Below are 13,983 nucleotides of genomic sequence, written 5' to 3' on the forward strand. Positions count from 1 at the left end.
AGTGTGAAGAAAGCTATGAGCATTTCTGCCAGTACTGTGGGGAAGCTGGTGCTGCAGCTGCGCTCCCATCAGGCACCAGCATGTCTGGGCTGTCCTCATCAGGCTGGTCTCATGGGGAGCCATGCTCATCCAGTGCGCAACCAGAGTGGGTAGCCATCAAGGTAATCTCCCAAAAGGCATCACAATAGATTGAAATTTATTAAACGCACCTACTCAGAGAAGTTTTGCAATCCACCGGTATCCTGATCTGCAAAATACCTGAGAGTAAAATTATTCAAAGTATCCTAGAAGAGGCAGAGAAGGTAGGGCTGCTGTGACCATGTGGTGGTGATGGTGGGCTGAAAGTGCTTTGAGCCTGAGACACTGGTATTTAGACATAATTAATTGTTAAGTCCAGTGTGTCTCTTGGCAGATCTTAGGGCTGAGATAAATCAAAGTGTGGTTTTTAAAGCAATGTGCTAAATTTGAGACAGTGTTAATTTTTATAATACAACATTTATTCATATATAACCTTTGCAAGTGTTTGACTTGTTACTCATGCTACAATTCATGTCCTTTAAGCATGAATTTGAAACAGATGCAGCATTTTAAAAATAACAATATACCATTTAAAAAATATAAATTCATCCTTTTGGAGTTTGACCTGTATGAAACAAATACAAATGACACTGACTTCTGAGAGATGAATGGTTGCGTGTTCTTTGGTTTCTAAGTCTTGCAAAATTGCTTCAATATTTTGACCCATACTAGGAAAACTCTTCATTAATAAACTAATGTGCAACCGTGCATGTATTACCTATATATGCATACATCAAGCACATATGCACACATTCCCCAGTGAAGAAAAAATCTTGAGATTCGCATGAACTTGTTCTTCATGACTTCATGGCTATGGAAAAGACACACAGTGTAGATGATTAAAAAGGTACATCTACATTTGGCATTGTTTTAAATTACAAATTACAGAAAAAAAAAAGAAGGAAGAAAACTATTAATAAGAATAATTTTCCATTAACTGATGTGTTTGCAATAAAGACAGTTATAATAGTTGGCAGTATTCTCCTTGAACCAAAACAAATAAATACATTTGGTGAGATATGTTCAAGGAAATGTGATTGTTGCAATATTTATGCAAATAAGGAGCAGCCCCACAAATGCTAGAAATTCTGCCATCTGGTATTACTAAAGGAATACAACTCTCAACTTGTAGCTCTTCTTAACTTCCTGCTTATAGATGGCATATTAGGCGTTGTCACATGGTTTTTCCATTTGCATAATCATTCTGAATTATTGGAGGTTGTGGATTGCATTTCCAACAGTGAACTTCTCATTCAGGAAGGGGGTTCAGAGGTCTGACAACTGGTGTGTCTTCGTCAAATATGTCTCCATCAAATAAAGGGATAAAAATGTCCTTCCACTTTAGGAATATCACACCAGTGCATTTTTAAATTTGTGTGAGGCTTAGTGAAGAACGTTGCATTTGTTTACTTCCTAGAAACCAGGTAAAGATCAGTATTATAATTAATCTCAGGGGAGCTGCCCATCTCTATTTGACTGCAGGCTAGAGTCCAAATGCAAAGTGTCTCAAAGATTCAAGAGGCTCTGGATGGGGAGATGTGGCTGAGGATGAAGTTATAACCTGATCCTTGCAATCCAGAAAACCCCAACCTAATAACAGCTATTCAATGTGGCAGAAAGTCTGCTTTAGGCACAGAGGTTGTTAGAAAGTCTTTTATCCTGACTTAACTGATGGAAGTATGCTCAGACACCATGGTGCAGTCAGTAACTGAGGACCATTGCTCACGTAGCTGTAAATGACAACTGCTCTGCCTCTGGTCTCAGCACTGTGTGCAGCAGATAATCTCTGCTCACAGGGACCCCATGGGGAGGCCTTTACTATCCCCTTCTTCCCTGAGGAAGGCATTTTCCATGCCCCAAACTCCATCCTTACAAGTGCCTCTTCATTATACTTCTTTTTAAAGAGAGAGTGTTGGTGTGAATAATGTGTCTTGCTCGTGACAAGTATGGGATAAATCCAAAAAACCTCAGGCACCTGTAAGTGGAATAAACAAACTGGTGCTTGGAAGCTGCCTCCAACCCGCTGTGCTGAAACCCCGTGTTTCACAACAACCCCCATGTCTGGGAGCACTGCTCAGCGTTTGGCATCTGCCCTCAGATGCCCTCAGACCCATCGGAAGGGTACCGTGTGCTCCAGTGTGAGTTAGCAGGATTTACAAGTAAACCTAAAATTTTGTGTTCATTTGATGACTGCTAAGGCATTGTTTTTAAATACTGATAGCGTCTAACATATCCTATGTATTTTCAGCTCTCTCAAGTCTTGAATTAGTATCAGATAGCTGTTGGCCTTTTGACTGCCTTGCCTGAGGCATACTAGGTAACGTCACGTGGGTAGCCGATGCAACATATGTTTTGCTAACTGGGAAGCTGGTTAGCAAGACAACCTTTTGCTTATTAACACATGGTGCACTTACATGACTTTAATATATATTTCTGCTTTACAGATTTACAATGCCAGAAGAAAGGCATTAGCTGAGCTAAGGAAAATAGGCAATCAGCATACTCATCACATTGTCCTGAAATAACACGTAAACCTTATTAGCACGTTGGTTTCCTTTGTGAGGAGAATAAAGCGTAACAGACTGAAACGTACAAACCTGTGTCGTTCTGTGGAAATTCAGGGAAAGGATTCTCTGGTTGATGTCATCATGCATTAAGCTAGAATTTGGGGGATGGGGAAGAAGTTAATTTTTTTTCTGAATGTCTCTTATTGGAGCCAAACTAGTTCATTTCTAAAAATTAATACTGTTGTGTAATGCAGTGATTTTATTCTCTCTCCAACTACATACTACCAGCCATACACACACTATCATGCCAGTATTCATTTATTCATGCTCTGAAGTTGTGATAGTGTCAAATCCATCAGAAAGAGGAATTGTTTCTGTAGTAGTTTCACGACTTGGCTGATTAACAGAGATCAGAAGAAGCAGCCTAACTGTGGAAACCACTACAGCATGTAGTTTTAACAGCTCTTTAGGGAGCTAGTTAATGAAAGAATCACTACAGAAACACATCCATGTGAAAAAAGGAGCATTCTCATACAACACTCAGAGGATATGTCATAAGTGGAAATATGTTCATAATTTCTATTTACTCATAGCTGTAATTACCATCTGCCTTAAGAGTACCTTCAGTCTTTGTCAAAGTTACTTATATATTGCCTTTGTCACATTTCAAGCAGATAACTTCTGCACAGACTAGATCCTGCACTGTGATTTCTTTTTTATTCTTCTGTAAGAATTTAATTATCTATTCTCTGTGTGAAGAAAGCACTAGTGTTCCCAGAGACCTGAGTCTCCCCAGCCTGCTTGGACTGGCATTCATCTGATTCATGTTCTTGCTTATTTTTGCCATCTGTCTGCAAACCAGAGTTCTTCACTTTTAAATTCATGCTGGTTTATATGTTGCCTGCTAATTTTTAACTCTTAAAAAGCTATTCCTCTTTTTTGCTGCAGTGTCTATGAGCCAGATAGAAACGTGCTGCGAAGGAAAGAATGGGAAAGAAGAAATCAGGAGACCCAGCAGGAGGATGGCGCGTTTAACATGAGTTACTCCCTCTTCAGTGAACCATACAAGGTAGATGCTTCCCAGATGGGTGGTTCTTTGTTTATTTATTTATTTATTCCACAGTGCAACAATGCAGCCTGTAGAAGGCATTGTCCAGTTTCAGGACCCTTCCACAAGTGCTAGCCTCACAAAATCCACAGAGAACATTTATGGTTCATTGAGAATCAGATTTTATATATGTAATCAGATTTTGTATGTGTATATATATACATATTTATATACGGGTGTGTGTATATATATATGTATATAAAAACTTCTTATAATGTTCAGCAGCACACAAGAATGAAATAAGCTAGAAATATCTTAATATCTGAGATGGAATTAAAACTAGGAGGTGAAGGTGACAGTGCCCTGTTTTTGCCACAGTTAGAAGAAAACAATTGTGTTAAAACTGTGTGGGAAGGTCAAGCAATGCAGTAAACATTATGCTCTGACCAAGGTTAATGTGGGGAAATATCTTGGTGGGATTGGTGGGGTTTTTTTCTATAAGCATTGCCAACAAAACTTGTCTGCTAGACATACCCTCACCAAAGGCAGGAGTAACGTACGAGTCTCAGCTCCCCATTTTATTCCTCTTGGTAACAGTACTGTAATGAGGCACAACTGTCTCCCCACTCCCTGTTAGAAGTGTCAAGCAGGATCTTCTGCACTTTGCTGCAGTCTGCAAACCAAGCCCTTGTGAACAGGACCAGAGTGTGGTATCCCACAGGGGTTGCTCCTCTCCCCCAGCTAACCCAGTGACTTTGCCTGTGTGCATCAAAACATCATCCTGTATTTTCTACTATGCCCTTCCGGTAACGTCCAAGTTACTGTTACCACCACCATGTTGTGAAACCTTTCCCTCCACGCAGCACCACTTGTCCTTGATGTGTTGGGTGCTTTAGTGCCTCTTTCCAAGTGTCCTGTTTGAGACCTGACACTTGGCTTCTGCACATGACTTCTGTGCTTCTGTGTTTCTGCCCATGCTCCAGGGTCAGTTTTTTGCTTGCTGTTCTTCCAGATTGTTGTTTGTTTCTAATAAAAAAAGAAAGATCCACCACTTTCAAACCATGTCCTTTGATGGAGGACAGCTCTGTCTGGCTTGAAGCTGACCTCCAGCTGCCCAAATTTCAGATTCATTACAAAGGCATTTAGAAACCATGGCAAATGTCTTGAACTCCTCAAGGCTCCACTTGAAAAAGTCTGCTGTGAAAGCAGTCAAGAGCTAATCCATGGAAAAAAGCCTGAAAAGCTGTGTCTTGGCATTTTGTGAGGGCTCTGCTGCAATGGGAACTTTGTAATTTTCCGTTTGGTAGGCCCCATCAACTAGACCTCTCACAAAAAGGGCCTGTCCTTTTTCTGGGCGCCTGATACCATTTTTTCTGGGGAACCTAAAGTTGGTAATACTTAAGCTTAAATCACTTATCAAAGTGGTATAGGTGGAATATTTTGTGCACTTTGATTATTGCCTGTGTGCCAGTGTGCTGAGTGTCATGGCATAGGCTTCATGTATCATGGATGCAGCAGTAGTTTTTGAGTTACGAAGTATGAAGGCACCCCTACGCAACCACAGTATAACATCACCAACTTTAATAGGAGGAAAATCATTGCTGTCTTTAGAAGCAGGGAGGGTAATGAGTGGGTATCCTATGGGGAGATCAGAATAATGACTCCATCCATGCTCCTTCTCTTTGAACACCATGTCTGTATTTTAGACAAGCATGTAAAGAAGGTGCTGTAGAAATACATCCTACAGCTGGCTTTGTCAAGGAGACGTGGAGGGAGGCAAAGCCCAGGACAGCAGTATAACTGGCTCACAGCTCTGTTGGTGTGACAGTCACAACTGCTAGGGATGACCAGTCATTCTAACAGTACTGGACATCAAAACTTCAGCAGTGGCATACTCTGAATGTCATGTCTGCACAAGCAATGGGCTATTGGGCTGTCTGAACTCATCCAAACATTTGTGAACCTTCAGTGTGGGGGTGCAAGGGTGCAGAGCTGTGACTTGAGCATTTTGATCTTATCGTGGAGAGAGGCTAACTGCAAAAGAGGAAACCTTTCTGTAGATGCAGAACTGAAACCTACTCCTACTGCCTTTGAAGATCATATTCAAGTTTCAGATGCTTCCAGAGAAGAGTGAAGTTACAGCAGACGTTAACAGCAACTCTGATTAAATTCAGTATTCCTCGGCACAGCTTGAGAAACATGAGCTAAAGCCAAAGGATTTGCCATTCAGAAGGCCATATCTGAAAATCAAAGGCAGGCTGGAAATCTCTTAAATCTTATGTCCTCTCTCACCTTGACATGTATCACTACTCCTGTAACATCAGATTTTCTGAAAAATCCTGACTCTTCAGGTTGCCCCTTATCCTGTTCAAAGTATCCATAGCAACCCTTTATGAAGGATTACAGGAAATCCAGTGTCTTTTACTTAAAATGTCTTTTACAGGGCGTGAAAAAGTAGGAAATTCATTCTGGATATTTCCTGAACAGAATACCTTGCCTCATTAACCATATCAGTATTTTTAATGAAGAAAAAAATTCTGATGGCCTTCCATGCGACCATCAGATTTATTTTTAGAAGTGTTGGATCTTGGTCTTCAAATGCATGGATTCATCTTTCGTTGCAGAGGAATATCACAGCACTGCAAGTTAGAAACGTTTGCACAGGATGCTTTTCCTACTTATTTTGTGATCATGTTTTCCCTTTGTGAATGGTTAAATAAGGCAAACAATATTTCCAAGAAAATAATAGGGCAAACTCTTACATCTAAAGCTCATAACAAGTTACCTTAGATCCCATCTTGTTCCCAAGAGGATGTATGTGAACTCTCCTGGATGAGATCAGCTCAAGACAAAATCTTCTCACCTCAGGTTGTCCCCAGTGTATCCAGAAAGAATAAACAACACCAACCAGTTGTCTGCATGTGCCATGGTACCAGCATTAGATCAGTTTGCTGCAATTATTCTGGTGTTTATCTGGGCTGTCTCAGTATGAGGTGTCTCTGTGAGACCTTCACATCACATCACATCCATACAGAAGACAGTCTGCTGACTTTTCTGGACTAGTGATAGTCTACAGATAATCTGCAATTAGGCTTTTATTTCCTTCTCATCCAAATAGCAGCCATCAGAAAGAATGGACCTTCTAGATTGGACTTCCTAGGGACATAACTTGCACGTAAATTCTCTTACGTTCATGGACCTAGAGGCAGCCAGGTGGAGAGCTGCTCCACAAGCTCTCTGTGCTGGAGAGGACTTGTGGGTGTCAGGGGCCCTGTTCCATTTGGTGGTCCTTGTCACTGTGCTTCTGGCAGGGAACGAAACCTCACATACATGCTGGCTGAATCAGACTGGGTGCAAGCCCAAAGGCAGATCTCCCACCATAGAGGGAAGCTGGAAAAATGTATCTCTGCAAGGTAACTACATGAAGTGAAGGATCCACTGGAAGCATAGATGAGATCCACTGTGTAAAAGGAAAAATTTCTATGCCTTCTGGAAAATAATTCTGCTGGTCAAGGAGATGCCCAAGTGCGGAAGCCATTTAACTGACCCCAGGAGATACATGAGTATATCTCCAACGTTTTTTCTATTCAGATGTATGTGATGCTTCCCACTTTTGAAGCCTCATAAATAGTTTCCTGTTCTTTAGGACATCAGTGTGATTCCTGTGAAGTGAAGGAACACCCTTTTTTTAAGCCACTTAATTAAATATGACTTAATGCTTCATATTTCTTTTCATAGCAGGTTATTGTCCTTGTGACAACAACAGCTGCATACGCAGAGAGATCAGGCTGTAGTGCCAGAGCCATATTATTCCAAGTTTGCAAAGCAATGTTTTGGATGCAACACTTTTGAGATTTTCCCTTCCCAGTTCCCTTCAATATATGTTATTGATATATATCCAGCCCTGTTAGCATTGTAACAAATGCATATTGGAAAGCTAGCTGTAATGTATTTTATGTAGTTACAAGGTAGCGTCCTTGAAATTTGAAGGGATGAGTTTCAAGCAAGACAGGACTGCTTCTACTGTCTGACTTGGGAATGCTTCCACTGAAAGTTTGCACGTAGCAATCACTGCACTCATTTACAGAGCATTTTTGCTTGGATTCAGGTTTTTTAATAGGAAACCCTAAAAAAAGATTCTGAACTGGGGGAGTTTCCCTTACATTTTTGTTAGAGTGACTCAATTTTATTTGAAGGCTTAAAAACAAAAATACCCCCAATTTTGCAGAGTAACTGAAGTTGCTGCTACATCTTTCATAATTTTTATGTAACTTTAAGAGGGTCTTCCCCACCCCCTTTACTCCCTTCTTTCTCCTTCTTTCTGTTTTCCTCTGAAACAGAGAGTCTTGAGAGGAAAGCTTTGCCTTCTGAAGCCAATGGGAGCTTTCCCACCCAGACCCCATGCTGGAAGTGAGAAAGGAGAACACCTTGGCTCATTACTGTCTTGCTCTGAAAATGTAAAGCAAAGGACATCACATGCCTGAATCTTGGCAGGGTTCAGAAAAAACCTCTGATGCATAAATGCTAATTATACACCCTTTTGCTTACAGTGGCTTTTTAAAGCAAGAGTTTTCAATATTTTCCAGTATGGTTTATTTGCTTGTTTATTTCTTTGTGGAGCTTCTGCCTTTTCAGTCAGGAAGAAAATGGATGATTTTTAAAGACAATGATTAATCTTAAAGGGGAGGGAGGGTGGCTGTTCTCCCCCTACTCCACACAGCAAGCACTGAGCAATGTGAACAATCTGAGGGGTTCTGTTCACCTTTTTTTTTTTTTTTTTTTTAAAAAAAAAAAAAAAAAGGAAAGTGAGCATCCTGTCAGTATTTTCAAAGAAGGGACATTATCATCTGTAGTTTTCCCATTGTCCCACGAGATGTCTTCCAGTCACCTCACTATTTGGTTGCCTTAGACTGGCGAGTTCGTCCAGTGTTTACCCTGGATGTTGTGTGGCTTCCCAGATGCCATGTGAAAGCTTAGGCAGGAGAGAAGGAAATTGGGAATGCAGTGTTTTCATTCATGGCTGAAGAAGAGCTTGCAGTGGGTATAGGAAAAGTTTTATCATGGTCAGATTTAATCCAAACCATTCTGTGTAGTTGCAATAATAAATTTTCTAGTTTCCAGGTAATATACTTTAACTACAGCATGATATCAGTGATAGATTTCTTTTTTTATATACTCTAAGGCCCTTTATAGCTTTTCCAGTTCAGGGTAGATTTAAGATGTTGACAAGTGTCTTCAGAGACAATAAAGATTTTCGATTTCATCCCTCAACACTGCTGCTATATGTGCTACTTCAGTAAGGATTTCAGCAGAAGCATGCAGGGAATTTTGGTTTCCTTAGGTTGACTTTGCAGGACATTCAATTTTTGTTTTGCAGACTAACAAGGGGGATGAGCTCTCGAATCGCATCCAGAACACCCTGGGCAACTATGATGAAATGAAAGACTTGTTAACTGACCGATCAAACCAGAGTCACCTTGTTGGGGTTCCAAAACCTGGGGTTCCTCAGACATCTCTCCCCAAGCCCGATGAGCATCTTATTGCAGACTCCAGACCACCGCCTCCTCCTCCCATTTCAAGCACTACTTCTTCCACACCAGCAGCCCTATCTGCCCAGCAGAGCAAAAGCACCACGATGGGTTGGCAGAAGGCGGGGCACAATGCCACTTCAGATGGCCAGCAGAGAGCAAGCAAGCACGGGCACCGGTCGCTGGAGTCACACAAGGGTGACTTCAAACTGGTGAACCAGAAATCCAGTCTGGAGAAACTAAAACGCTATGCATCGAGTCCCACCTCTTCCTCCTCCAATACTGCCCAGCAAAGCTCGCTGAGAGCCACGCTAGGAGACAATGTCAACAGAGTGCAGCAGCCAGCAAAGCTCAACTGTAGCTCGGAAGGAGGAGCTCAAGCACAGGAGAGGCCAGCAAAGCATGGTGGCGGGCACTGCGTTCAAAACTTCCCACCCTCGCTTGCTTCGAAGCCCAGCCTGGTTCAGCAGAAACCAACAGCTTATGTAAGGCCAATGGATGGTCAAGACCAGGCTCCTGATGAGTCTCCAAAGCTGAAGCTGCCAGCAGAGACAACCAAGTCATATAGGGGAGTGCCTTCTAATAAGCCTGATTCGTCCAGGACCAAGTCAAAGATAGCCAAGTTCAGCATTCCTAAGCAAGAAGAGGTAAGTGGTTTTATGCTTTTTATGACATGCGCCCTTAGATGGATGGATGGATGGATGTTGCTTTAGGACTGCAAACTGCGCCTGTCTCTTCACACATTTTTAACATATTAGTTTGCATGTTGATTTTTTTTTTTTTAAATATTGACATGGTATATTATAAACAGCAGCCTCGCAGTAATGTAGAGATATCCCAATGGTGAAATACTCACTGTCTTCCCAATGGTAACGGTTCTTACAATGGCATGTTTTCTAGTAGTGTGTATTATGTCATGGACTTTTTTCCCTGAGTGTCCACATAGAAAGTCTGGTGGTTTGGGTTTTTTTCTTTTCCTAGGCAGGTGTATTACTTCTAACTGTTCATATTTCATTGACTTCTTTGTCTTTGGCAATGATTAAATGAAGTGCTTGTGATCAGAGGTAGTTCTGCCATCCTCAATGATGTTGAAGTAGTTTCACAGTCTAAGTAAATTACTTAAACAATATGAGATCTGTGGAATAGATGAGAATACAGCAATGAGACTCTCCTTTTAGTTCATAGTGTCTGTTTCTGTTTCAAACCAGTTTCTGAGAAAATTTGAGGTTTGATTCCTAAAGAATCACCCTCTGTAGAAACCCAGCCTTGCTACAAGTATGAGAACATGTCTGAAAAGCTTCTAGACAACATTTCTCTTATCATCAGTATATTTGAAAGATTTCTGCATGGACTTATTTTATGTTCATTTATTTCACATTCCATTTATGCCAGTAGGACACCTTGCTTTATCACTTACAGAGTCTGTGATTTTCTGTTTGATCTTTTTGGATGGAGAGGAAATGGTTGGTTTTGGCAAAAATAAAGGGTGATTTATTTTTTTTTCTGGGGTGTACTCAGAGGCCTGTATGCCAATACAAAGATGGTCACATCATCCTTTTGTGCAAATTGGTAATGCTCCCACTTAAACAATTTATAGTATTTATAGGACTAAACTATTTGGCTGAATCACTGTGACTTTCTCAGAGCAGAGACAATGATTGTTTATTCTTATTTGACAGCTGTAATGTGTCTTGAGATGTTTTTAGTCTTAACATTTTTGTTTCTGGCTTTGTTAAAGGAGAAGAAAAATCTAATTTTTGGTGGAGTTCTCTGGCTTCTTAATGCCTGTTTTTCAGAAATGGAGTTGACTGTTGTATTCCCTCTTTGGTTCACTTTGGGAAAGAAATCTCTCTGGAAGCAATTACTTCTCTCAGCTTTTTTAGGCATTATACCCACGTGGTTTTTCTCTAAGTGAAAGTTCCATCAGTTCCAAACAACATATAGGTGATATGTTGTTCCTGAAAAGGGGTTGTTTTAGGCTCGTAAGCCAGATTCGATACGCAAATTTAGCATTCACAGACTGCTGTAATTGTGCAGATAGATCAGGTAGTGGCAGATACTAATATCCATTTAGCTGTTATTACCTCTTTCAGACTTGTGCTTCTGTCTGCAAGTGGGAAGTATTGTTAGAACTGAAGATGCCTGTAGCAATTGTCTGGATCTTTCAAATTTTCCCCCTTCAGATGTATGCAATACTCTAAGGACTAGTTTGGAAAGGAGTTTTGATAGGCAATCATTTGTTTGTCTGAAATTCAGGATTTACCATTTGCATTCCAAATTTGCTTACCTCAGGAAAGAAAGCTTTCATTTTGTTATATGTAATCCACACCAATGTGTAAGGGTAAATTTATACTACAGTTTCTAGACATTTAGACGTATTTGAGATTGCTTTAACTTGCTTAGATACTGATAGTGACATAAGCTACAGTAGGAAAGAGTAGACTGCAGGGTAGCTACTAAAGTCCTCGCCATCTTCTTACAGATTTTATGGGATGCAGAATTAATGAAACAGTATTTGATAACACAATATAAACATATAACTGAAGTAGAAGGACAGTGGCAAAAAACATTATCTGGTAGGTTAAAAAAGAACCAAGTGATTATAAAAAATGATGGACAAGTTAGAATAAAAATAGTAGGTACTATAGGTGTTGGGGTTTGAAACTGCAGCTAACGAAAGACAGTGTTTAGATCTCATGTTGGAGGGCTGAGAGTCCTGGTGATAAAAGTACCCAGCATTTTTTCTTTTATCCTGACATTTCCTTTGTTCTAACATTTTCCATCCCAAGTGGCACAAGATGAAATTGGTTACCCACTGGTATTGCTACAGGGAGAAATATTGACCAAGACTGAAAGTTTTTTCAGTCAGCGTTGCCCAATCCATTCTCCCTTTGATTTTCATACTTCTTTTTATTTCAAAATGCTTTTCCATTCTTTTTATTTGTATCATACATCTTCTAGTACAGTTTTGTAAGAATTTCCATGCGTTTTTTAAATTTCTACTTTCAAACTCACAAAACTTATCCTTTGTATCAAATGTTCACTGTCCCCTATTAAGGACAGAAGTTCTAAGCTGCTCTCAGCACAAAAGCTGTCATGGTCCTGTGACCATCTGCAGGCAAAATTAGATGTCTCTTGTTCGGGGGGGGCTATAAAGGTGATGGCCAGGAAAGACCTTTTATTCCCTAGTGGCCATGGGAGAAGCAGAGATGCCATGTAGGATGGTCGTGAGGGAAAACAGGCTGACAAGTAGGCTACAACAGTGTGTGGGGAGCTATATGGAAACAGAAATGAGACTGGCAGAAAGTTGCCTAAGAGCAGCCAGGAGAGTATGGGAAGCAGGAGAGGGGCAGAGAGCTTGGGGATAGGGTATCTGGAGTGCAGGTGGTGGAATGGAGCTTTATGTCTGCTAAGATAAAAGATGTGTGGCTGAGATAGGCTAGGTAGGGCAGTTAGTGTGCTCTGGGGGTTGCTGTAGGCAGCGCCGTGAGGGGTTGCTGACTCATGCTCAGCTTGTTGTCCACCAGGACCCCCAGGTCCTTCCCTGAAGAGCTCATGTCCAGCCAGTCATCCCCAGCCTGTACTAGTGCTAGGCTTATTCCATCCCCTATTCAGGAGTGTACATTTCCCCTTGTTGAACTTCTTGTGGTTCTTGTTGCCCCATTTCTCCAGCCTGTTGAGGTCCCTCTGGATGGCGGCGCGACCCTCTGGGGTATCAGCCACTCTTCCCAGTTTTGTATCATCTCCAGACCTGCTGAGGATGCACTCTGCTCATCATCCGGGTCATTAATGAAGACATTAAACGGTTTTGGCTCCAGTATTGGCTGTGGGGGTACACCACTGTTGTAAATTCACAGTGAAATTACTGGCTGTTTTGCATAATCTGAAGTCTCCTGTGCTGTTTGATCAAAACAGCAGGCCTCCAGCAGGACTTTGTGCCACTGTTCACCACCCTCTGGACCACTTTTATGGCCTTTGCTTTCTGCCTGCAGGCTTAATTTTGTCATTGCATGTTTTTTTTCTACTTTCAGCTCTTAAAATGTGTTCATAGCGATACCATCATCCAAAGCCTATACTTTCCAGTTTGGCCTAGGCAAGTTCTACAGCTGCTTGACTGAACAGCAGGAGGCTGCGAAGGAAAAAGATGCTAACAGGGGAAGCAAGATGTGAGTGCAGGTTGTAGGTGTGAGCTAAAACATGAGACTCAAAGGAAGGAAAACTGAAGGGCAGGAGGCAGGGAAGAGGCTGCCTAGCCTGGCCAAGTAGAGAAGGGGATGGTGAGAAATGACCATTTCCCCAGCTCCTGCAGAGCTGGGGCAAATGAAATGATAAACACTTCTGTGTGATGTTTCAGTTTTATTTTGAACATCACGTGACTATAGGCAACTTAAAGTTCCCCAGAGAAAACCAGGAAACAAGAATATATTGTTATAAATCTCCTGATTTGCAAGTCCACTTACTAATGCATTCAAGTCCCCTGTTCCCATGCACTTGCATTTAGCTTATAGTACTTCCCACAATCTATCAGTATATCTAATAACTATGCACTTTCATTTGTGTTTACCAGTTTGAAGGAACCATCAGTGGAAAAATAAACACAAAATGAAACAAAGTTAAGCCTCCCTATAAGAACTGAAGAATAAGAAGCAATTTCAAGCAAAGTGTGTGTGTCTTCAGCAGGATGCAAAATCCTCTTCTGTACATCCCTTGAGGTTTTCAGAGAAACAGGGCACAAAGTTGGCTGCAGTACGATTATTATTCACTGGAAATAAAATCACTCGAATACAAATTATAGACCATTACTTTTCAATACATGAAAAAG

General features: G+C 41.1%; 1 protein-coding gene across 1 annotated transcript in view; it reads left to right on the top strand.

Annotated features, from left to right (window-relative positions):
• Nucleotides 1–2,002: 2,002 nt before the first annotated feature.
• AFF3 (AF4/FMR2 family member 3) overlaps nucleotides 2,003–13,983 on the top strand; it is a 280,973-nt gene continuing 268,992 nt past the window's right edge. Inside the window, exons 1-3 of the mRNA XM_040584169.1 lie at nucleotides 2,003–2,055; nucleotides 3,534–3,654; nucleotides 9,011–9,808. Coding sequence (XP_040440103.1) covers nucleotides 2,003–2,055; nucleotides 3,534–3,654; nucleotides 9,011–9,808 — 972 coding nt within the window. The remainder of the gene's footprint in view (nucleotides 2,056–3,533; nucleotides 3,655–9,010; nucleotides 9,809–13,983) is intronic.

This window comes from Falco naumanni, chromosome 2 (assembly GCF_017639655.2).
Source record: "Falco naumanni isolate bFalNau1 chromosome 2, bFalNau1.pat, whole genome shotgun sequence".
NCBI classification, from domain to species: Eukaryota; Metazoa; Chordata; class Aves; order Falconiformes; family Falconidae; genus Falco; species Falco naumanni.